Below are 25,464 nucleotides of genomic sequence, written 5' to 3'. Positions count from 1 at the left end.
GCCCCTGCGCTCGCCCCCCGCCGCCGCCGCCGCCGCCGCCGCCGCCGCCGCGCCCTTCTTCGCCTCGCCCTCCTCCAAGAGGACCTTCCTGCAGGCTTACTTCAGGAACTTCAACCTCTCCTTTTGTGATACTTACACGATCTGGGACCTGCTGCGGGAGATGGCCGGCCCCGACGGCCTGGACTGCAGCCTGGACAACCTGATGGTGGACCTGGTGGTGGCGGCGGCCGGGGCGCTGGGCGGGGAGGCCTGTAGCAGCTGTGTCCAGGCGTACCAGCGGCTGGACCAACACGCTCAGGAAAAATACGAGGAGTTCGACCTCTTGCTGGAGAAGTACTTGCAATCGGAAGAGTACTCGGTCAGATCGTGCCTGACGGACTGCAAGGTATGAGGGGGTGAGCTGGGCCACAGAGGTATCGGTTGCGTGGGGGTACCGTGATCACTGTGSCCCCACGCCTGTCTGCAGGCTGGGGTCTCCCTCTGGTTCCCAAACCTCTCCTGGCAGTGGTGGTGGAAGAAGTCCAGAGCCTTCAGAAGGCTGAGACAGGGTGGTGGGACAGAGAAAGCAAGGCAGAACTTGGCGCATCCCTTCACACCTGTGCACACACAGGCAGCTCCCGACATCCCACTCCCAACACTCCGTTCTCAGCACCCTGCTTCAAACACCTCACTCTCAACACTTCAATCCGAGCACCCCACTCCTGACACCCCAATCCCTACCAGCCTCACCCACACCTCTTTCCGTGTGCTCCCCTATGCACACAAGAACTGAGCTGGGGCAGGCGTGGGGCCCCTCACCTCTGCCTCAGACCTGCTGCTGCTCGTGGGACAGCCCACGCTCTCGCTGGCTGTCATTAGACCAGTGGTGACCTGAGATGAACCATGGTGCCAGGGCTCCTTCCCTGTACACAGCAGCTGCTTTCTTGTTCATCCACCTCTTCTGCCCAGGGAGCTGGACTTAGAGGTGCTGGTATGTGCCTCCCCCTTGGTGTTCCCCCCAATATCACTGACTGCCCAGTCCTGGGGCACAGTCCGTGTTCTGAAAGCCGATGGTTTAGTTTCCTCTCCAGCATCAATGGGATTGAGCCTCAGCATTGTGCTGTTTCCTTTCACAGATGAGAGTTGTGGTCAGGTCTCCATCAGAGCCCCCCATGTGATTCTGCTGGATGCTCCATTCTTACAAGCCCTTAGTGCCACCAGCCTCCACCTGCTCCAGGGTGCCTGGCACACCTGTGCATGCTCCCTCCGGATGTCACCTCTGGGAAGCACAATGGTCTCCATAATTAAAYCTGCTTCCTTTTATCGGAGCTGTGTCTTGGGGTGTGTGACAGTATTGTTCCCCACAGGGACAGTGGCAGRACTTCCCTCCTGGTAGTAGAACAGAGTTGGCTGCTCCTCTTTTGGGACAGGAGTTTTGAGAGACACTTGGAGCTGCAGGGCAGCTCTTGAAGTGATGTTCATGCCCTGGGAAAGTGCGAGAGCAACACCAGGAGCAGCACTGGGACACCGAGGTGGTGTCTTATGCCAAAGGCATGTTGGTGAGATTCTGGCCACCACTCCAAGGGTCRCTTTTGTGAGGAGCTGGGTTTGGACAGGAGCTTGTGTTGGTGTTCTGGGCCCAAGCCAAGCCAGGTAATTACAATCTGCTTTCCCAAATTCCCCCTGTGGTTTCCAAGGGACGCAGTATTCAGCCTACTCCGAGTAGTTTGGTCCCGCTGCTCCGCTTCCACAGGGAGTTTGGTGCTGTCCATTGTGCTGCTCCTCCTGGGGGCTTAGCAGGAGCAGGGTCTCCCTGTGCTCCCCGGTGGAGCATAGATATTCCAGCTTCAGGCTTAGCTTGCATCTCTGCTGTGAGACCCAGAGAGAGAAGAGAAGAGAAGAGAAAGAGGTGAGAAAATAATTATTGTGTTGGGTCTCTAAAATATGTAGAAACAGAGCCGTGCTTCAATGAGTCTCCATTAAGCGTCTCTGGATTTAACATCCTTGGTGGGAGAGCAAGCAAATATTCTTGGGAGATGCAGAGCTGAAAGCAGTGGCAGGACTCGTACCTCTGAACTGTCTCCGTGTTGTGTCAGTGCATCCTTAGAGCATCTGTGAGCTCCAGCTTTGCATTCCACAGGCAGCACTTGGGAAGCAACAGGAGGCACAAGCAGCAGGGATAACCTGTGCACACTCCTCTGGGCCACCCACAGGGAAATTCCCATGGGAGTGCCYGAGACTGCATGCTCCCATCTGAGCCCTCACAGCTCCCATCCTTTCGGTTCCTCCTGAAAATCAGGCTGCTTCATTTAATGCYATTCACTCCATATTTAGGTGCCTTACTCCAGCTTTTCACGTCCATGAGGCTCAGCTTTTCCTTCTCAGTGCTTGTTCCCCATCTGTGAATTAAGGCTAATGCTAGACTCCTCCAGCCTTGTGGTGACGAGTGAGTTTTGGCCTGTTTTTGAGCCCTCTGGACTTGAGCAGGGTCTGCAGTTACTCATTGCTTTGGAAAAATGTGGCTGGTGGGATTTTTGAGGCTGTCTGAATTTGTCATTTCCATCCAGATGCTGGATAATACCTTTTTGTGAGGGATGGCAGAGCTATTGCTCGATGGTGAYAACATCTGAGAGTAAATGACAGGAAAACAGGAGAGGAGTAGAGGAAAACAGAATGGAATGTGCAGCTCAGCCAGTCTGAGAGCTCCTGCAGAGCCCTCCCAGCAGGCTTCTGGCTGCAGAGCTCTGGAGTTGGAGAGACAGGATTTAAAGGATAATTCTGGGACACGGGACTGTGGGAGCAGGGCTGTGCATGGAGGGTTAGTGCTGRTTCCCATTTGCATCCCTGCCATGCYGTAACAGCAGCTGGAAAATTGAAGGTGTGGAAGCACAGCAGCTCCAGCTCACCTGCACACAGCCTCCCTCTGCAGAGCCACAGATCCCTCTGAAATTTGGTCCCTAAGAAGTRTGGTTCAATAGACAGCTCACAGGGAGCTCTGTGGCAGCCAAACCAGTCCATTTTGGCTATTTATTCCACCCAATTTCAAACAACAGCAACACCAAATCCCTACCGGAGCTGCCAGTTCCTTCCTATGGCAGYAGGTTTGACCCCGACCTAAAAACTTGGGAGCATGTGAGCACTGTGGATTGGTTTCAGAAGACACATAATTCCCTGTTAATAAATCACCCTGAGAGCTACCCTCAGGTTTGGGGGGAAAAGGCAGGTGGTGCTGGCAGTGGAAACTGCATCCTAAGCATCCCAACCCCAAATCCGTCTGTACCCAGAGTWTGGGGAAGACTGGACCAGAGTTTCCCTAGGAGAGAGGAATCCCATGAAATGGTGGGGTTCGTGTGTAATTCAGCTGCTGAGATTACTCAGTGCTGTCATACTCTCCCTTTTTATGTTCTGCTTGGGGATCATTCCTGGACAGATCCCACTTTCTGCATATGTTGTTATTCCCATGCAGCTTCCAAATCATTCCCTGGAAATGCTTTACTTGTTACTCTTACAACTAACCCCAGAAATGCCTGTGGGTGAGAAACAATGAACCATGAAGATGCACTTTTTATTGGGGTTTATTGTTTGCATTTCCCATTTGGTGGGATTCTGGGGGTCTGACTCTCACTGAGACCCTCATGGACAGGAGCCCCGGCGTCCTGTGGACAAAAGGGAGAGAGGGAAGTGGGTCCACAAGGTGCATCCATCTTCTCAAATGCATTTCACCTCTTGCTGTGAGGATCAGCYTGCCAGCTGCTGGGTCATGGTGCTAGGTAGGGATGATGTGGATTAAAGGTGGAAAACGCCTGTGTTTTTCTGAGCATAAGTGGGAAAAGTCATTAACTGAGTCGGGAGCAGCTGCCGGCAGCCTCCATCTCGTCTGTTCCTGTGTCACTTGTACCCTGTGTCGCTGCAAGCACAATGAACTTGGTGCACCAAGCAGTTGTGGGGATACTTGGGAGCATCCTCGAAAGGGGCTCGAGGAGGTCACAGCCCAGGGACACAGATATTGGACTCAAATATCCATCAGGAAATAGGAGGCGGCAGCAGCACTCAAACTCTCAGCYCAGGCTTTGCAGGACTTAATGCAGGTGGAAATCCCTGTCTCTCCAGAGCAATGCCCCAAGGGATGCCTAGGGCTGGTTTTTGCCTTTTTTCCATCTTTCCAACCTGGAAAAGAGCTGTGTTTCTCTGGCTCAGCCACCAGATGAGAGCTTTGCTCATGCCAAGGCCGAGCTCTGCATGCTGGCTCCCGCCCCAACAGCTTCTGAAAGTGCCCCCTCCCACCATTCCTGGGGCAAATCAAGATCTATGGGACAAAGCCTGTGGAATTAAGGAGTCATTAGGCTGTGAGAAACAAAGCTTTGGAGAGAGAAGGGCTGACAGGCAGGAGGRGCTGGCAGCAGAGCTGGGCAGGCYGGGCTGGACAGGACCTGTAGCATCTCAGATGTGATTAGATTATCAGGTTTCTCTGCACACGGGCCCCTGGCTGTGGGATCTGGTTCTGCACCTCTGGTTTCCCCAGTACCCCTGGCAGGGCAGGATTTCTCTCCTGAGGCTTTGCCAGTGTTTCCATGCTGCAGGTGTGCAGTGATGTGGTGAGAGATGGAGGCTGTTCCTGTTCWGCCATCACCCSTGGMACAGCCCACKTGGAGCAGGGAGCAAATCCCCAGTRCCYRGGTTCAGCACYCTCTGGGTCCTGTTTTCTGGCTCTTGTTTAACCTGGAGTATCATCCACAGAGATGCATCCCTATGGAGCATCCCTCCCTATGGAGCTTCCTCTGGAAACCCAAGTCTGCYGGGGTCAGGAGCTTTGGGAACACCRKRTMTTGGRGTTATCCCAGTGCCAGGGATGCCTCYTGGGGGAACCAAAGCAGCATTTTAACCTTCACAAACGTAGCTCAAATTGAGTTTATTTGGGCTGGGCTTATTCAAAATGCTGCTCAATCTGATATGCTCCTGCTCTGAGCATGGAAGGCTCCTTGTACAGAGGGAAGGCCCCTTGAGAACCACAGCAAAAGTGGTTTCACCAAAACCTTGTGCTTTTTTGAGGAGTGGCATTTATATTGAGGCTTCCAGAGAATGTATGAATGGGTGACTGCAAAGCTGCACACTGATCTGGTCCCCTCTGGAGTATTTGCTGCACCAGGAGCAGCAGCATCTGGCAGGAGAGAGGCTACTCCCACACACCTTGTTAGCTCTGGACCTTCTCATCCAGCACCAGCTTAGCCAGTAAGGTGGAGTTTTACTGGCATTTCATGAGGTGAAAAAAGGTTCCAGAGTGAATTCCAAAGTGATTCCAGTCATTTGGCAGCTGGAGCAGGAGYATGTGCACACGCTTAGCCAAGTGTGCAGCTCCACGTTCCCCACCCATTCCGTGGGAGCAAAGGGAACTTTTTGCAGCCCAGCACAAGGATGTGATTCAGTTGTATAAAGAATTTGGGCCAAAGGACCGTGGTGGATTTGGAATTCAGGTGCTGTGAGTGCAGCCTCTGGTACAGCCCAATTCCAGTGCCTTGTGTCTGGTACCTCCTCGATGCTTGAAAACTGAGATCAAGGCTTGGAAAACAAGACAAGCAAAAACTGAACTGATTGAAGGAGTTTGCCTTGTAGGAAAAAGGACTTGTCAGGACTGCCTCAGTGGTACTTGAGACTTTTGGGAGGGCTGTAAGCCAGGTGTGAGTGGGGATGCTCAGATGGTGCTTGGACAGTCCTGAGTTTTGCTTGGGGTTGAGACATCTCAAGCTGCCTGAAAACATGTGGTGGGCTGGAGGCCGGACCCACACAAGTGCTGTGGGGTGAAGTGACCTGGGGTGGGGTCAGGGTATGCATGGGAGGGATTTATGGAGGATTTGGATGGTCTTCGGCTGCCTCCTTTGTACTGGTTGTCTGCCTGTTCTGACCTGTGTCTGTCAGTGGTGCTGCAGGGAAAGCCCAAGTTTCCAAGGCAGCAGCAGGTCTCCATAGAGCAGCAGGCAGGTCAGGAAATGGTGCAGGGACAGCGAGGGAGGGGGAGATCTRTCTCCATCAAACTGTCACCAGGAGCTCCAAGTGCCACAAGGCTGTGGTGCCAGTTCCTGCTCCGTGTGCTCCCAGCTGTGCCCGCTGCCGTCAGTGCCGGATGTGAGCCCGGGTTCATCTCTCTGTGTGCCCATCCCTGGGAGCATGGTTGGCACAGGGGCTTCACCATCAGGGTGGGATGAGCTCCTCAGAGATGCCACCTCAGCAGCTGAAGATGGAAAGTATCCAGCTGCTCTGTAGGGTGCAAGGAAGGCTCAGCAGCATGTATGGCAACACTGGCAAAATGTGGGATCTGGAAAAACATGACCCCCAGCCCCTTTGCTGTGCACATCCATTGTCACACTGCCTGTGGTGGTGCTGATCAGGGATGTCTTGCCACACTGCATTTCCTACCAGGCAGAGATCTGTGCTCCCTACTGACAAAAGGATGTGCTGGTGCCACGCTGACTTTCAGCCTCGTGTGAATCCTGGGGAGAGGAGGCAGCACCTCCCCACACCAGCACCAAGAGTGTCCACACCASCTCAGGGTGTCTGCTTGAACTCAGCTGGACCCTCCCTCACAATGGACTTCACTTGGTCCCTGCCTGAGGACAGGATTCTTTTCTATCAGGAAAGGAGCCGTGCGTGCCCAGCAAGGATCACACATGGCCTGGCCTGACCCTGACACTGGGCAGTGCCAAGGACCACACACAGRGAGTGCTTGTCAAAACATCCCATGGCCCCAGGCCTGTCCCTATGGATGCCCCACCRGCTTTTCTTCTGCTGCTGGCTCCAGAGCTGTCCTGCAGGGTGGGAGGCAGCRGGCATGCAGGCAGCAGAGGCAGGATGTACTTGGCTGCCAGGGGCTATTCCCGCTGTCACCGGGATGCCATTAGGATGCGACTCATGCCTGGCTCCACGCAGGAGCTCAGCTCCGCTGTCCTTTGAAGGGCAATGACTCAGGGACAGCAAATCTGTGAATGAGACACAAAGGCTGCCTGGGCAAGAAGTAGCCATCTGTCCACGCTGCTCCAGCCCCGCTCCCGCGGGCAGAAGTGGCAGCTGCCTGCCTGGGATGGCTCGGCTGCTTCAGCCTCGCTCCTSTTCCCAGCTCCTGGCTTTTCCCTGGGGCCTCTCTCTCTCCCAGCTGTGCTCCTGGGGTGTCACAGCAGGAGCAGTGCTGGCAACATTGGCTCCCCCAGATGCTGCCAACGTGACCAGTCTGTTAAAAAAGCAGCATGTAACAGCCTCACCTGGCAAAGGTTTGGCTTTCCAGAGCCCTGCCGCACCAGCATCCAGTGTTCCTGGTCCTGGCTGGAGAAGGAAATGCCACCTGCCCTGCTCATCCTCTTGGGAGTARAAGCCGCACGTGTTTGACATCTCAGCTGGAATCTTATTCCTGCACAGCAGCTCTGCAGCACTGAAGGTGGGAGGAGGCTGCGGATGGACAGGAGAGTAGAGCTGGAGAGRGGGCCTGGAAATGGCTGGGATGGGGGGTTTTCTGGTGAGGGCTGTGCCAGCACCTGGGTTTGCCCAGATTAGGGAGCCTGGGACACCCTGTGCCTGCAGGCACCAGTCCCAAGCRTTCTCCACTGCTGGTGGTTACAGAGGGAGATGAGGCAAGTAGAATTTTCTTGGAATTTTTGAGCAGGTGSAGTTTGGGAAGGACTGACCAGTGCTGACAGAGCAGGAGCTGTATTTCTGTCTTTCATGTAAAGAGTTCAAACCCCCCTGACTTGCTCTTGGTCTTCAGTGTCATCTTCCTTGGAGCTGGTTGTCTTTGTGTCATGTTCCATGGAGATGGATGTGGAGAGGAGGAATCCACAGGGGTCTCTGCATGTGTATGTAGGAGCAGCATTTTTCTGCCATGCTTGTTTGTCATCATTCCTTGCTGTCCCATTCAAATGGGACTGTCAGGAAGCACCAGAAGCTCTGGGTCGACAGCCTGGCTCGGAGCATGGTCCTGGGACAGGTCTCCAGACACTCCTTGCTCCTGGGAATGCAGTGGAAGCACTTCCACTCTGCAGAGGATAATGAGGGAGAGGGAGAGAGAGAAGGGAGAGGGAGGAGAGCCCCAGCCTGTCCTGGGCTTGCTCCAGGGGAGAGCAGCAGGAATGGAGCTTCCTCGCWGTAGCGCATCCCTTGGGATTCGCTGTCTGAGGAGCGACGCCAGCTGGGAGCGCCTGCCTGCTGCTCACCGCAGAGACTGAGAGTTATCCTGGGGTTTTCCTCCTCTGGAAGGGAGCAGGAGATTTCTGCAAGTGGTGTTCAGMCAGGGATAGAAAACCAGAGGCTGCAGCTCTTAGGTCTGACATGAGCCATGGCCTGTTCTGCGTCTGCAGCAACAGGAGCTGCCAGGAGTGCTGATAAGCATCTCTAAACCATCTTTGCCTGCATTTAAGGGACCTGTGGGCACAAGTTTAGGTGGCTGCAAGGCCCAGCACGAGCATGGAAGGCAGTGCACTTCCCCATGTCCATGGAAGGTGCCTAGGAGCCGGGATGCTCCTGTCTCCCTGCTCTTTGCTCCATGAGGGAACTGGGATGAGCCAGATCCTGCTACCCACCCCCTCTGTGGGGTGCACAAGGATGACATGAGGGACCAGGTTCTGGCTGCTGCCTTACACCCTGTCCCATTCCCACTCGTGCCAAGTGGGACATTGCAGGATGCTGTGCAAGGGTCTGCTGGAAGTGTGCGGGATTGGGCCCTTCCATAGGCATTGGATGTGAGGCAGCCCTGCTGTGGCAAGCTCTTGCTGGGCTGGACACTTACACCATCCTAAGAACAATTTTCCAACCTCACTGCTTCCTTGGAAGGGGGATGAGCRGAGAAACTTCTTCACCCCCATCACTGGTGGGTAATTTATGGCTCGTGGCACTGAAGTGTCTCGCCTTTATTTTTTCATATCCTATCTAATGTAACAGGATGTTCTCATTAGCTGTATAAATGTTTAATCCACTTTTGAATCCTGCTAAGCCCCTGGCTGCAGCAGGATCTAATGGGAGTGAATTCCTCAAGCCATCCTAATGGATTGCAGGGACCTCACTTTCCCTCTGTCCCAACTCCATCGTGTTCAGYTTCAGCTTTGCAGAGGTCTTCAATTACTTTTCAACTAATTGGGCTGGTAGGATGGGCTGCTGAGTGACCCAATGGTCACTGCAGCCWCACCAGGGGCTGGCAGGTGAGGGATTGTACAGGATGGAGCTGCTGGAGCAAGTCCAGAGAAGACTGGGGACAAGGGATGGAGGGACAGGACACAGGAAATGGATTCCCACTGCCAGAGGGCAGGGTKAGATGGGACATTGGGAAGARCTTCTTTCCTTGGAGTGTGGTGAGGCCTGGCCTCCCCCCTTCCCCTTTGGGCCATGGCCATGTGGTGTCACAAGGACAGAGCCCTCCAGACGCTGAGAAGAGCTGCTGTCACCCTGGCCACTAGCTGTTAGTCCCTGTCTCCTGGTGTCCATCTCCTTTGCACATAAACCTCCACACTCCATCTGGCCTTGCYCTCCTGACAAGCTGCTTTTCTCCTCTCTAAAGCCGAGCCAAGACTCTTTGAAAGGGGAGCACAAAGCAGCAGCCTGGATTTACTGCAGCCCGGGAATGCTGGTCCCTGTGGCCTCACTGTGCTCCCGGGATCATGGGACAGGGACTGTCTGTGCCTGGGGTTTGACAGCAGTGCCCACGGGCAACCCACCATGGCTGGGCCACCRTGTCCCAGACACTGCCAGGGAATTCGCAGGGCAAATAGAGGGGACACACCCAGGATGTGAGGAGGGGGCACTGAACAGGAGACTGGCATCTGGAATGCTGGGATGAGAGCTCAGATCTGTGAGCGAGAGCACTGCCACCCCATGCTCACCCYCCTTAGAGAGAGGTGGAGTTTGACAATGAAATGGAAATATTCCATGGGAACTGGGATGTTTTCTAGCAGTGATCTGGAATCAAGAGCCTCCTGAAATGGGCTGGGGGCTGCAGGAGTGGTCAGGCAGGGCTGGATCTGGGATGTAACCTCCAGCCAGATCTCAACCTGTACTGGGAAAAGCAGGAGCTGCGGTGGAAGGGAAGAGGCTGCAGATACTGCTGGGCAGGGACATGGGGCAACCTGTGACATGACTGAAGACAGGCATTGGCTGTGGGAAGCAGGAGGGCCTGGCAGTGGTCACTGCCTTCCTGTTCATCCAGCTGTGCCATTAATTACTGTGATTAATCAATAGCCACAGGCACATGGCCATGTTGGGGTGCCACGTGCTCTGTCCCCTCAGCACRGGAGCTGCCAGAGGTGTCCAAAATGAGTCCACAAGCTCTGCTCCTCCAGGGAATGCTACCTGCTTCAGTACAACCACAATCACAGGCTCTCCTCCTGGGCTTGTTCCAAGGGGAGCGTGGCATCTGCAGGGATGAGACTTGGCTTTTCCCTGGGCTCTACACACAGCAGCCCTGGATGCCATGAGCAGATGAGCAAAGCCAGGAGGCTGTGAGTGGGGTGTCTGTCCCCTGAGAGTGTTCCCAGGGCTGGGAGCTGGCATTGCTTGGGGCTAGGAGCTGGCATTCCCACCTCCAACCCAGAGCTGGGAGCTGGCATTGTGTGGGGTTGGGAGCTGGCACTGCCACCCCCCAGCCCATCACCTATGGGTGCTGATGGTGTGTGTGTGGTTGCAGAGACAGGTTGGGATGCTGGTTCTCCCATGCTTTCCCACTCCAGATCTTCCCAAGGCATGTGTCGAGCTCCCTGATATWGTGACATAGCGTGACAATTATTACCTGGGTGTTGAGTGTGCCAGGTGTGTGGGGGTCACACTTAAAGCTGTTTTCTCTTAATTTTGAACAATGAGCACTTGGGACATTGTGTCTCACATTGAATTAGTGTCTCGGAGGGGGAAATTTGGGGCTTTTCTCTCTAAAAGAAGGAGTGTTCAGACAGTCCCTTTAATTCAAGCTCTGGGAATTAAAGCTAAAATGCTTTATTTTGAAAATGAAAATGAAAAGTTTTAAATTTTAAAACAATCGACTGCTTCATGAGGTCATTGATGGKGAGAGAATAGCTCTGACAAGTTGCTTCCAGGTAATTTGGGAGTGACTTCATCACTGAGGTCAAGGGRTGAGGGTCTGGTYCTGGGATGTGGGTGGGAAGCCACARTTTGGGAGCACAGGGGACATTCCACTCTGGTGGAATGGGTGGCAGACCTGGACCCCCCTGTACCCAGAATTCTGCACAAAAGCAAAATGCAAGGTGGTGTCATGGATGGGATGGGTTGGGGAGAACTTCTGGGAAAACTAACCTTGGATAAAGATGGGCTGCAGGGCAGTGGAGAGCCTGGAATGGGCACGTGCCAGCCAGCCCAGCCAGCTCCATATGGAGTTTCCAGTAGAGTTTGAGGAACACTCGGTCTGGTCAGGGATCACCAATGCTGTTCCCTGCTGTCTGCGTGCATCCATCCCCATTCCCCCATCCCTATCTGTGTTCCAGGCATTCCTGCTGGCAGCCCCATCCCAGTGGCCACTGCAGCCATGCCCTCCGGAGCTGGGTATAATGGGCAGAGGCTCCCCTGGTTGAGAAACGGAGGAGTTGTGGCTCCAGCGCTGTCATCACCAGGCAAAAAGCATCTGTATATTAAAAATGAAGGAAAAACAATACAAACCCCATAATTCTGCCCAGTTGTTGGGGTTTAGGGTTGGGTTGGTGTTTTTCTCCCCCTTCTCCTGACCCAGAGCATGTGAATATGTCATGGCAGGGATAACAACTCCAGAACTACCAAAGAAACCAAGAATCAGCTGTTCCAGAGATGATGTTGGAACAGCCCATAGCRAGGAGAATTTTTTAAAAAGCATAAAAAAAGTTGTTTTAAAGCTCCACATTGTTGCTGTCCGAGTTAATTGRATACAGTGGTAATTGGACATTGCAGATGTGTTTGTGACTTCTCCTGGCTGGCCCTGGACTTCAGCATTCCCTTAATCCTSTGCCATCCAAGGGGGCTCTTCTCTCCCCCCCAGCCTGTCCTGCTTCCCGCGCTGCATCCTGATGTGCCAGAGCTTGGAGAGCTGCCCGAGCGGCTCATTAGCAGTGCTCATTTCCCTGTGTCCAAGATTAATGAGGCACAGCCACTCCAGATGCTCCTCTCAGGCCAGGATGGAAATGTGAGTCCCAAGAACTGCTCCAGGAGGGGAGGGGGTGCTCAAGGCTGGGGGTCTGGCAGGGATAGGCAGAGATTTCTCCTGCCATCCCTTCTGGAAGCTGGGAGCTGGGTGCACTCAGTGAGAAAAGAGGGAAAGGAGAGTCATGATGGCAGAGCCCAGCTTCTAGAATGATCCTCATCTCTGGTCCAAGCACACTCCCATGTCTTCCTCTGGGATTATTTTGTAGGGAAAAGCTCCCCATTTCCCTCTCTGCCCTCCAGTCTGCAGATCTCCCTTCCAGAGAAGTGGATTTTGGGCTGGGGATGCTGCCTCAACCTCTGCCTCTAATTAAGGAGAAGGTTTTGTTACATTTGTGCCATTAGCAGGATTTTCTTTTGGGAGACTTCRCAAACATTGATTCCTGTTCAAATGGGAAAACAACAGTTTGTTGTGTTAATTACAGCTGATGTKCCCAGTAGGCATCCAAACACTGCATCCTCTGCAGTGGTGATGTATCCCAARGATTCCTGCTCCTTGGTTCTTCCAAAATGTATGTGGGATGGTTCCACAGGCAGTGCCAGTGTTTACAACACACTGGCAGTGACTGAACTGGCCTTGAAGTGGCCAAATTTGTGCAGAAAATCTTAAGGACACATAAAGACTATGGAAAAGCTGTTTGGTGGGGAATGCTGTCCTGGTAGCGACAGGAGACAGAGGGAATCTTGCAGACAGGGGAGAACTCCCATTTGGCACAGAATTCCCTGTGAAAGTACTGTCCCTCTGACTGCTGCTTCCAGATGAGCAGACAGGGAGGAGCTTAATTCACTATTGGCAATCCAATTCATTTTGGGTTTTTTTTAATGTCCTTTATTATGAGTTTTTTCATCCCACCTGCAAAATTCCGATGTGGACAGATAGCCTGTCTTCCTCCTTCCATATAAAATGGGGYGTCTGAAGTTGGCTCCTTTCATGGGCAGCCAAATTCTGTGTGCTTTCTCAGAGTCATGCAGCCAGTCCTCTGAGCTAAAAATGCAGGAAGAGGGCACCAAACTGGAGCTATTTTGGAGTTCAGGTCACTTGTATTTACTTGGCCAGGCTGGAGATCTGCCAAAAGCCAAACCAGAATGGCAGAAACACTGATTGCAACCCAACCCGCTTCCTGAAAAATCCAGAGAGGGCAGGGACAGAAACCAGGGAGCTTTCCTAGTGAATCTAAGCAGGGAATAAATTTCTTCCTGTTCTAAATTCTCATATGTCCTTTTTAACAGCAAAAAAAAGGAGGTTGTGTGGGGTAAGCTTGGAGATACCAAAGCTTTGAGCATCCAAAGGGAATTTGCTCCTTGTCTGTGACATGAATCTCTGTGGATGAGTGACAGGAGGACACTGGGATCTTCTGGGTATTCACCTGTATCTCAGCCTGATCCCAGTGGACTGGGAAAACCCTGTTGGACTAGCAGGTCTTGGATGTCCCTGATTTTGAGTACACACAGGCAGCTTCCATCCTGCAGAGCTGCAGGAATTGCTGCTGTAGCACCTGGAGGATCTGCAGCCCAGCATGGCAAGGGCTGGATGGGATCAGTGCTTCCCTCAGGAGAGGCAGGTGCCCTGGAAAGGACMGGAAAAACAGACGGCACCCAGGAAATCCTGGTTCAGGTTCTGGATGAGTGCTCCAACTCTGGTGGGATCACCAGTTCCTTGCAGTCTGTCTTTCCATATTTTCATTAAATTCATGGAGTGTCCATGTCTGTGACCCCAACGCCCTGCCAGACTTCTCTCATGGGAATCAACTCAAACATTTGAGGGAGAAAACATGTGGATCTGTACAGCATCTGCTTGTGCCAGCTGTATTCCCACAGGAGAGCAGGATGAGCCCAAGCAGGTTCCTACAAAGCTCTGGGAAATCTCCTGTTCCAGCTGCCTTTTCCACCCAAATCCAGAGCTGGGGCAGCTCAGGTAACACCCACAGTCCTCTGCTGGARAACCCAGTGTTACTCTCCATGCAGGGCTGCATGTGAGCCCAGGTGGGAGCTGGGATGTGACAGGTCTGGGAAACAGCGTGGGAGAGAGTCAGAGCTGGGAAAGAGACTGACAGGAAATGGGAGCGAGTAAATCACCGAGCTTGCCTGAGTTGTGACTAAAGGGGGAGCGTGAGACATCTGCAAATATTAGAGATGTGTAAACACGGAGCAGGCAGAGGGAATGGTGGAGGGAATGATTGAAGGGAGTGAACTTTTGGATGGAAAAATGTAGGTCAAGTATGAAGGAAAACTTGTAGGCAGCAAGATAAGTGCTGTAAAACAACCTCCTTGGGAAACACGAGGAAGTCCCACTGATGGAGATGTTTATCCTAAGGCAGATGAGGGCTGGAAAACAGGCTGAGCTGAAGGGAAGGATGCAGGGTCTCCATCCCAGATRGGCCCAGGTACAGCAGTGGTGCCCATCCAGCTCCTTGTGTGTCATAATTCCCCTTCAAACTACAGGTTGTTGTGGTGTAGTTAATGYATCTGGCTTTTAATCCTGAAAACCTCATGGCTTCAGGGGAATTCATCCCACCTTACTTCAGTCAGTTCAAAATCAAGCAAGTCATCCACACCAACTGTCCAAAATCCTGGATGGTCACTAGGGAAGGGAGCAGCACCTCCAGCCTGTCACTGCTGGACACTCTGGAGGATTGGGGTGTTCTCAGGACACCCTTTCCTTGTTGCTCTAAAGGCTGCCCAAATAATTAAGGTAATTAGTAAGGGCTCTCTCTGGTTTGCTCTGGATGACACTGGAGTGTGTGTGGAGCGGGTGGAAACAACAGCACCGTGTCCAGGCAGGGTCTTGTTGARTCCTCAGATTAGAAATGTGTCCTGCCCTGTTAAATCCTGGACAGTCAGTGGGTGCTTTGGAGCCCATTTTACACCCCCTGGTGCTGTGTCCCATCAGAGTAAGTGTCACTGTCCCCTGAGCTCTCTCCATGCTCACTGCAAACATTGTGTCTTGGTGCCCGTTAAACCTTTTGGGATGCAAGTTTCACCAGATGAATACACTTCTGTGAAAATTCCAGGTTTCATGATTTGGCATTNNNAAAAAAAAAAAAAAAAAAAAAAAAAAAAGAACAAACTAAAATAACTTGCCAAGAATTTCCCAAGCAGCTTTAATCTTGAGATACCACCATGGCCCAAACAAACGATGATAAGGATCTATGGAAAACATGGGGAAACAAAGAAGTGATGGGTTTAAAGCCTCCAGAAAATAAAAATGCAGCTGGAAGGAGGAGCATGGGGTTTCTCCAAGCATGCCAAGCAGGGAAACTCATTCCCTTTGAATCACAGGGAGTCCTTTCCAGCTGGTTTCAAAGAAAGTTGGATGTGGTCATGAAATGACTGTGGCACTGTCACTCGTGCCCACATGAGTTCATGGATGAGCTGGAAGTGCCAGTGGATTTTTTTGCAGCCTGAGGAATGATGCACTCCAGGAGAAATGGGAGYTCTCCCTCCCTCTCTGCTACAGCCAGTGGAGACAAACAACTTCCCCCATGCCTGATGCTGGGGAGATAAGGGGAATTGGGGAATATGGTCATAACTGAGGCTGGAAGGGAAGAGGGAAGCCCAGGACTGGACAGGCAGGAGAGGCAGGGAATGTGGCACAGCCTTGCAGTCACAGCTGAACCGAACCCCAGGGTGCTCTTCCTTCTGGAAATGCTGCCAAGCACAGCTCAAAGCATCAGGAAGGTGAACAGAGCACATGGAGACACCTGTACCGCTGTTTGGTACATCTCAGTACCAGAACATCTGTGGAAAATGAACAAGTTTCCCCCTTGAGCCAAAAGAAATGGCACAGCAGAAGTTCCAGATGTCAGGGAATTGGGAATCTCTCCCAGGACCAGGTGGGGAAGGTGAGGAAGGTGTTGTTTGGTGGTAGAGAGGGGCAAGCCTGAGCTGCAGTGGCTGCGGGTGCTGCATCCCAGCTGCTTCTGCCCTGCTTTTCCAGCAGGAAATCTCCAGTWACCGCCCCATGATCTCTTTTGCTGTCCTGTGTCCCACATCCAGAGCTGATGTGAACCAAAGCACTTTAGAGGAGGTGAGAATCCCTCCCCTTCCCAGAGAGCAGCAAGATATCTCAGGGATGAGGAGGACATTCTGGGATGGGTGATAAGCAACATTTGAATTTTTGTGTGACRGACTGAGCTCTTGGGCCAATGATGTTGGCAGAGTCTGTCACGGTGCCTGTCTGTWGGGGACATTATTCCATGAGGTTACTTAGCTTTATTTTTTGTGGTGGATTTAGCTGGATAGAAGCCTTCCACCACTGTGACCTCCAGTGGGTTATTTGAACCCATCACTGTTCAACCAATGACCCCGACACACATTTCCATGAGAGCTGGGAGCTCTCCCTTCCCCTTTCACACTGCRCTGCTCCAGCTTTCCCAGTGCTTAGGCTCTCTCCATGTCCCTCTCCATRATTTCCTTCCCCCAGGCTGTCTACAAGGCGTGGCTGTGCTCCGAGTACTTCAACGTGACCCAGCAGCAGTGCCGGCAGCGGATCCCATGCAAGCAATACTGCCTGGAGGTGCAGACCAGGTGCCCCTTCGTGTTACCGGACAATGATGAGCTGATCTATGGAGGTTTGCCTGGCTTCATCTGTACGGGTAAGGAGGGCCGGGCTCACACGGGGCACGGGGGAGGTGATGCTGAGCCCTGGGGAATTTCCAAGCCGCTTTCCTGGGCTTGGAAGGCTGGTCAGGGCAGAGTGGGAGGAGATGAAGTGTGGAAATAYTGCCTGGTGCCGAAATGTGGCCATCCCAAGGGTACAGTATAAGCGGTTAATGGGGACACAGCAACATCTCAGCACAGGAGATAAAGGTCCCACCTCTGACTGAAAAGCTAAAACATGGAGGGATCTGCAGGTGATGGATTAAAGCAGGGCAGGGATATTCAACGTCTGTGAGCAGGATTTGGGGAGCCCTGAGCTYGCCTTGCTGCTGTATGCAGGCTCACAGACACACTGGGGGCCAGTCTCAGGGGGTGTCCTGATTTTCAGGTGTGCCTACCCCACGTGCCTGGCAGGCACCAGGGCTCTGTCCCTCCACAGCCTCATCCTCAGTGTCCCACTGACCCCTCCTCCTGCTCCTTCCTTCCCGCAGGGCTGCTGGAGAACCAGCTGCCCGACGAGGAGGCCAAGTGCTGCGAGGTGCAATGGGACTCCTGCGAGCACCCCCCAGACAGCAACGAGGACACATCCCCCCAATCCACGGCGTCAGAGTCGCTCCATTTCCACCGCCACGACCCCCACCTCCATCACCAGCGGCAGAACCACTACCACCTCTACCACCACCACCACCACCAGTACCACCAGCCCCGCTCCCCGTCCTTGCTGCCGGTCTCTGCGGGGTCTCGCCTCAGCAGCAGCAGGATCAGACTGTGTGTGCTGGTCCTGATGCTCCTCCACACCATGGTGTCCTTCTCGAGCGTGCACGGCGGTGCCGGGGGGCTCRGCCTGGAAGCCCCACCCGCCCTGGAAGAGAGCGTGGCACGGGACGAGTGAYGCGGAGGGCAGAGCCGACCTCCAAGGAGAACGCCAGATCTTTTTCCATAAGGGGGGCACATGCTATTCCTCCAATGGGAGGCACGGGATTGGGGGTGGCRCACACGCACCCCCGCACATCCCCCAAGAGCTGCTCGCGCGGGGCATCCCCGTGGTGAAGAGTCTCTAACGCGCACAGGGCTGCGGGACCCGGCGCCAGAAGGGTTCGGGCAGGGGCAGCATTCCCGGCCCCGCAGGCGCCGGGCGGGCAGGAACGGCACGGGGGCGGGGGGACCGAGGGGAGGGGTCCCTTGGGATCGAGGGGTGTCCCCGTGGGACTGCCGAGTGTCCCCGGCCGCTGCCGCGAGTGCCTTGGGCTCCCGCGCCTCCCCCGCCCACACCGCGCCAGGTTTGACGGTCGGCCCAGCCTCGTTCCTTTTCTGCTGGGTCTGTGAATCCCGAGGGAGCAGGCGGAGGGGCAGCACCTCCTGGCACAGCCTGTCCCWCTCCTGTCCCAGGGAAAAGCCACCGGCTCTGGGCAGAACCACGCTGGTGGGGCGCAGCGTCCTCAGTGCGGCTCTGCCTTGCTGGTGGGGTTTGGGGACAGGAGTGGGACGCTGTGACACTGCACTGTGGTACCACTCGGGGTTGGTCTCACTGCATCCCAACCTGCTCCTCCAGCCTGACCTTTCCTGCTCCTCTGGGCGAGGAGGTGGAGAGGGAGGAGGCGTGGAGCAGGAGGGGTGTCCCCAGCATTCCCACATCCCACTTTGCCAAGTGTCCTGATGATTTAGTGTAACCTTTTTTGTTGTCCTTCCTGGCTGGTGGGACTGGTCTCAGTGAGGCAGTGGGGAGATGTGACTCCAGCAGCACACAGGCTGAGGGAGACGGATCCCACATGGCAACAGTTGGATGCAGGGAATCCCAAAGGCATCCTTCCATGCTTCCCAGCTACAAATCATTGACTGGATGGCAGGAGGACTCGGCAAAAGGGCTGGAGAAATCTGGCTTGGAGGGAGAGTCTCCCACACAAAGAGGCACTAATAAGGCCCAGCYAGGGAGGAGCATTTTTGTGAATAGTTTCAATCCACAGATGCCCCCAGATCCGGAAATTTCTGGGATCCCAGCTGGACTTGGCTGGGCAAGGTGCTGGCTGGTGCAGCCTCATTCGGCTTACTTGGGGTGGTTTTTTAATCTGAGCTCAGCATATCCGGGGATTGAGCCCCAAACAAACATCAGATCCCTAGGATCTGATCCCCAGGTCATTTCCTAGGAAACTCCCAATCTTCCACCCACCCACCAGAACTGTTCCCAGCATGGAYGCTGCGAGGTGGTGCCTCCGGGCTGGGCACCAGGGGCTGGAATTTGTCCTGGGTGTGAACAGGGAAGGAGGAGAGGGGTTTTTAGCACGAGGTCACGAGTYGGGTGTGAACCCACTCTCTGCTCCCAGAGGGGCTGGGATGCTCCCTCTGCTTTCAGGCTGGCTCATGAYAGGAATCTACAGCAGAGCCCTGTGTGGATCTCTGCAGGAGACAGGGATGGAGCAGGAATGTCCTGCTGTATCCCAAACTGTTCCCAGATCCCTGTGAGGGTGCAAGAAGTCCCAGAGTTGATGACCTGTAGGAGTTTTGTGGTTTCTCGTCTATGAAGGTGAAGCAAAACYGAGCAGAGCCCCATGAGCAGACCCCCATGAGCAAAGCTACTTCCTGCCCGGCTGGAARAAGGAAGTACCAGGCATCTCGTGGGAAGCACAGGTTTCCTGACATTTCCAGCCCATTTCCAGACCAAAGAGGCTCTGAGAAGCAGCTGAATGTTTGATTCCTGCTTTGACTTGAATATCAGAGCTTTGGGGTGATGTTTACACACCACCAGTTGCCTGTTCCCAAAGTCCTGCAGAGATGAGGCCTGTGATCCCATTGTCCTGTGGTTTTTAGGGTGGAAGAGGTGGTGCTCATGGAGGATGGAGAGTGTTTCCTGAGCAGATTCCCTTGCTGTTGCCACCAAAAAAAGTAGGATGTCTCTCATATGACTGTTCCTCATGACATCCATATAACTCCAGCCTAGTTTACACCAATCAGAGCAGCTGGACATGGAGCAGTTCTGCAAACTGGGGTCCAATTCCTTGGTTTTCTGTAAGCAGTGGGTTGTGGAGCTGCTCTGACAAGGAGCAAAAGCTCCCAGGCAGGCCAGGGGAGGGAGCACAGCCCCATCCCTGCCTGCAGACAGCCGGATCCTGAAGGAAATTAGATTTCTCCTGTACTGCCAAGAGTTAAGCTAATTCCAGGCGCCTCTCTCGGAGATAGGCCCTGTCCAATCTTGGAGCGASTCATCGGGAAAGAGAAGAATAGCCCAGGGTGGTGCGTCAGCGAGTGGCCCTGAGTCACTGGCCCTGTTCATTGTGTCATGTGTGACACTGAGCAGTGCTGGTGGACACGGGGTGTCCTGGTCTCAGTCCCTGCACCACGTGCAGATCCAGATCCAGCACTATCCTGAGGGTTGTGTGTCATTCCCCCTGCCGCAATGCCCTTGTGTCCCACTGGAGATGGAGCATCAGGCCAGGCTTGGGGTGGGGTGATGGGTGATGTGGGATTCCCAGAGAAGCTGTGGAAGTGTCCAAGGCCAGGTTAGACAGGGCTTGGAGCAGTCTGGTCCAGTGGGAGGTGACCCTGCCCATGGCAGGGGGTGGAACAGAATGGGCTTTAAGATSCCTTCAACCCAAACCATTCCATGAGTCCATGATTGCCACAGAGCTGCAGGAGTGAGGTCCAACAACCCAAGTCATCTTCGGGGATTTACTGGGATAACCTGGGAGCTGTGAGGAATGGTTTCATCTTCCCTAACACCAGCTGGAGGCTTCCCTTGGGAGGCCAGAGCACGTGCTGCATCCCAGTGAATTGGGAAGTGGAACCAGCTCAGAACTGGGCTGGTTGGGGTGGCGGTTTGGGAGATTTGAGCCACATCCCTCGGGAGTGAGAAAACCCCAAGGGCAGTTATGGAGGAGATCCATGTGTTTTCCAGGCCGTGGCTCCCAGGAGGATGAGATGCCAGAGGGAGCACACGAGATGCAAATCCACTCTGGGAGCATGGGCTGGGCTTTACCTGCTGCAAGTGGGAGGAAAGTGCTGAGTCCTCCCAGAGTAAGGCTGTGGAAGGAGATCTTTTCTTTAGYGAGTCTGGGCTGCTGTCAATAAGTTTTGTGGTTTTAGGGCACCATATGCTGCATTCAACACTTTGCCAGTCTCCTTAAACGGATCCAGACAAGGCTGTTCCCAGAGCAGGAGCAGCTGGAAGCGGTGTATGGAGCAGTCCATCATCAGGAACCCGTCGGATAAAATTCCTGCCTTTGGTCTGACATTACAACCTCCTAATCCTCCATCCACAAAGTGCTCTGGCTTTGCTCTCCAAGAGAACAGCCCGGGAAGCAGACAGTGACATTCTCTCACTTAACACCACTGGCATTATTTTTATTTCAACATGGAGGGGATGTGCCTGGAAAAGGAGGGGATGTGCCTGGAAAAGGAGGGGATGTGCCTGGAAAAGGAGGGAATGTGCCTGGATAAGGAGGGAAAGGGATTCTTCGCCCTGTGTGTCCAGGGATGCTTCACCCCAAGCCCTGTGTCCACCAGGGCAAGGGTCCCTTCACAATCCCAAATGCTTTCCACATTCCCAAAGCCACCTTGGAAAACATGAGCTGTAAATGATTTATCCTACCAGGAACTTAAATCCAAGGGGCTTTGTCCTTTTCATCCAGTGATTTTATCTTTTCCCTAAAGAAAGTGCCCCATGTTGGGAATTGATATGTAAAACTCAACCTTTCTTTTAGTGGATAAACTTCTCTTTGCTCAGAGAAAATTCACGGTGGGAAGCATTGATTCTTGCCTGGTGAGGGGGTTTCTCATCCCCAGAGAGGTGAGGGATGATGTTGTCTCCACAATCTTCAGGTGTGGGCAGGGAGAAGGAGCAAAGGGAGCTGGGTTCAGCGTTATTCTCGGGTTTTGCACTTTCATGTAGCTGCCAGTTGTACAAATTAATTAAAAATAACTGAAGAAAAATCCCAAAGAAAGGCCCCGCTTCCTCYGGGGAACATTAATCATTAGTTGAGTCTTTTTCTTATGAAAATACAGATCCATGGTAGCCCCAGGCACAAGATTCCCAGGGAGAGCCCTCACCATTCGTGCTCAGAGTTAGGGAAATCGCTTTGAAAGCATCTGACAACTAAAGCAGAACATGTTGAGTAACTTGGCAACACTGGGAAAACATCTGGAACTGGTTTTTCTTCAACACATTTTGCTTTGCTTCAAGAGGAGATGTCAGGGCAGTTCATTCACTGCCACTCAGGGCCGCGGGCGGGGCCGGGAGACGCTCGGCTGCCACCTGGAGGAAGGGAATAACGGGAATAACGGGAAAATCACAGATTTCTGCTGCTCCTGGGCAGGATCCTGCAGGTCCAGGCCATGGAGTGTCCCCATGCTGAGCTCTGCAGGTGCCTCCTGGTCTCTGGTGGCACCCAGTGTGGAGGTTTGGGATGGGTTGTTGAGGTTGCCTGGGGAGCTGTGGCTGCCCCATCCCTGGGAGTGTCCAAGGTCAGGTTGGATGGGGTTTGGAGCAGCCTGGGATAGTGGAAGGTGTCTCTGCCCGTGGCAGAGGGTGGGACTGGATTATATTGAAGGTTCCATCCAACCCAAATCACTCTGGAATTCCATGATTTCCAYAGGGCCAGAGGGAGTGAGGTCCCATAGCCCAGGTTACCCTCAGCTTGTGATTCATCCTAATCCCATTTCTGCTGCCGCCCGGGAAAGGAATGTCTGTAGGGATTGGTGGAGACAAAGTCAGGACAGAAACATTGCTGGATTCTGCCAGAAAGCGATGGGGCAGTGTACTGATTTGAAAGCAGAGATTCCAAATCAGAACTACAATTTAATAGGAAAATTAAAATRAAGGCAATGGTACAGAAGCACTGGCTTAAACTGACAAAGTCAGAACACRACCTGACACCCTGTTGGTMAGCGTGGTGGTAGCAGTCRGATTAAATGGTGGGTGCCATCCCGTTGGAGTGATGGATGTGGTTTYTTTGAAGCAGWCATCCTGTAGAAAGGTCTGGCTCTTTCTGGAGGTCAGTGGTGGTTGYTGAGCTCTTGTCCTCTGGGAATCCAGTGRGAGTGCCCCTGTGCTGTTCCAAATYTCAGATAATAAATATCCAGGTAGGAATGTTTGGTTCCTTCCCTCAGGGCAGGGCATGTCACARTGGGATGGTGGAATTCTGTGAGCCATTCCAGCAGACACTGATGGCCCTTTAGCAGAGATGGCTCCCCAGGGTGGCTGCTGCTTCCCCACAGGGAATTATCCGGGCTGAGTCACAGAGAAGATAAAGAACACTGCCCCACCTGTCTTAACAGCTTGAGGAGATGATCATAGAGTACATATTTTTGGTTACATCTTGCACTGTAACCCGGCAGGAATTCCATGTATCAGCTTTGTGTGCTTCCCCAGGGGCTTCCCATCCCTGGGGGTTAAACCTCTCAAATTATGCTGGAAAAGTTGGGAATGGCCATATCTGGTGTTCAGTTGGATGTTAAGGATCTCCTTCAGCCCGAAAGTCAGCTTGTGGGCATCCCAGCTGGAGGTACCATATCACACAACCCCAAAATCATCCCTTCTGCCACAGAAGGAGCCTGTTCAGAGCTCCTGGATCACGACATCCCTGGATCTGCAGAGCTCCCACCATGATACCATTTAATTCCAGGAAYTGAAGGATTTTAGCTGTTCTTTTTGGGTGTTCCACAGCTCCTACCATGAGTCCATTTAATTCCAGGAATTGAAGGATKTTAGCTGCTCTTTTTGGGTGTTTTTGGTCCAGGTGGCTCTTTGGGTGACCTCCCAGCCCTGCATGTCTCTGTGAGSAAGGAGGAAGGGAGCAGAGAGAATGCTATGGTGCATTTTTAATTGAGAATCATTTAAAAAGCAAGGAATAATAAATTTTAACAGTTATTGGGGTTTTATCAAAACTCTCAGCATCTCTCAAAGGCCTGGGCAGGAGATGGGTGAGTTCCTGAGCCCAGTCCCTCCACSCATTGCTGCTCCACATCTCCAGGACTTGTGTTCCAGGCAAGGCCAGGAGTGGTTTCCAGCCTTTTTAGCATTTCAGGACGATCCTTTTTCAGCCCTGAAAGTCAACAACTCCGCTTGTTGTAAATTGAAATTCAACAAAAAAAAACCGCAGTAATTAGGTTTGGCTTATGAAATTTGGGGTTGGTTTTACCATTTTTAAATGTATTTGGGAACTGGACATGCCTGAGTTGCAAAACAAAAAGACAAAAAGAGCCAGACAGTGATTTTTTTAATTTTGAAACTTGTCAAAACAAGCCAGATTGATCATTATGACCAATTTCTTTTCCTTTTTTTCTTTTTTTTTTTTGCAAATTGAGAAATGCATCCAGAGCAGCCCTTTCCCACAAAACCTTTCATTTTCCAAAAGCAAAAAAAGAAATCACACTTTTTCTGCTCACACAGTTGGAACGGGCAGCAGYGAATTGGGAGAGAATAGCAATTTGTAAGGAATTCCAACCAGCTCTCCTTAAAATAGCATCCAGCCAGTTTCTCCAGGGCAGGAGGCTGTGTGGCTCCATGGTGGGAACAGGCTGGAGCGAATCCTGGATGAGCAGGCTGGGATAACACCTTGGGAATGCAGGGACACCTTCCCGTGGGAGTCGGAATTCCTGGGGATCCCCAGCCATCCCTCTGCTGGAGGTTTGGTTTGGTTTTCTGTTCCAACCCAAACTCCTCCRAGCCTCCTGTTGGGACACAGCCTCAGGATGCCTTTAAAAGGGATAYGCTCCCGTCTGAGCATGGGGGTGGAAATTGGGAACAAATTCCGTGTGCTGGTCCTTGAGGGAGCCAACGCCGCGTTCAGGAGGGATGTGGGAAGGAGAGCAGGAGGAGATCCCAGCCCCTCGTGCCCTTCTCCAGAGTGTGTTCRAGCTGGGGATCCCTGCCTTGGGCTGGGTGTCCCAGAGCCTCGGGGGGATCAGTGGGAACCTCAGGGGGACCAACCCCTGCCGTGCCCAGGCTGCTGGTGCCCGAACCCTTCTCAAGTGCTTGTGCCATGTGGGTGGTGACAGAGCTCAGCCCGACCCCAACGAGGTCCTTTTCCAGTGCGTGGTGGTGAAACACAAACCAACATTGCTGAAGTCAAAGTATCCTTTCTAATCCCCCGGCCCGGTTTCTCTTTCTTTCCAGCTTTTCCTCCTCCGCCTCCYGGACCCTCCCTCTGTTCCCACCCCCCTTCTGTTTCTCTTTCTCCTCTCTGTCATAAGAAAGTGACTGTGTCCTCGAGGGGACAGTTTTCTTATGCCATTTTATACACTGTGCTTCATGTTTAGAACTTTTTTGCACTAGTTCCTATTACATTTATTTTCCAAACTGGTTTGACAAAAAACAAACAAAAAAAACCCAACAAAAACACAATCCCATGCTATAATTCAGTTGTATTAAAATATTATCCTACTACTCTCTGTGTTCAATAGTCTCTGTACCTGTAATGCTTTCAGTTCTGTTGTATTTTGGGGCCGAGGTTTTCTCTGCTCCTTGTTTAACCCAGTAAAGAAATAAAATGTTAAGAATTGATGATAACTCCTCTTCCCTGTCTCTGCCGTGTCATTGGAGCCATCGGGGTCCCACAGGGACGGGCTCCCCAGAACCTGCCCTAAACCCCAGCTGCTGTCCCATGGGGGTTGTTTTCCTGCCAAATCCAATCCCAACTGGAGGCCAGAGAGGCGGGATGGAGGGACAATAACCCTGCCTTAACTGAATTTGATTTCGTAACCTTTCTTTATATTCTTTTGTTTCTTGCCTTCACATTTCTTGCCACG

The 25,464-nt window shown here is 52.9% G+C and overlaps 1 protein-coding gene across 1 annotated transcript; it reads left to right on the top strand.

The window, feature by feature from the left end:
- Window position 1: 1 nt before the first annotated feature.
- On the top strand, window positions 2-24,083 carry NALF2 (NALCN channel auxiliary factor 2; the record flags this gene model as incomplete). Its single annotated transcript, XM_057382263.1, has 3 exons — window positions 2-385; window positions 16,550-16,721; window positions 17,217-24,083. Coding segments are annotated over 3 exons (957 nt in total), but the record flags the coding sequence as incomplete, so codon positions are not given.
- Window positions 24,084-25,464: the final 1,381 nt, after the last annotated feature.

This window comes from Malurus melanocephalus, unplaced genomic scaffold (assembly GCF_030028575.1).
Source record: "Malurus melanocephalus ecotype Western Australia unplaced genomic scaffold, MMel_1.1 scaffold_560, whole genome shotgun sequence".
NCBI classification, from domain to species: Eukaryota; Metazoa; Chordata; class Aves; order Passeriformes; family Maluridae; genus Malurus; species Malurus melanocephalus.
This window is presented reverse-complemented; position numbering and strand designations above follow the sequence as displayed.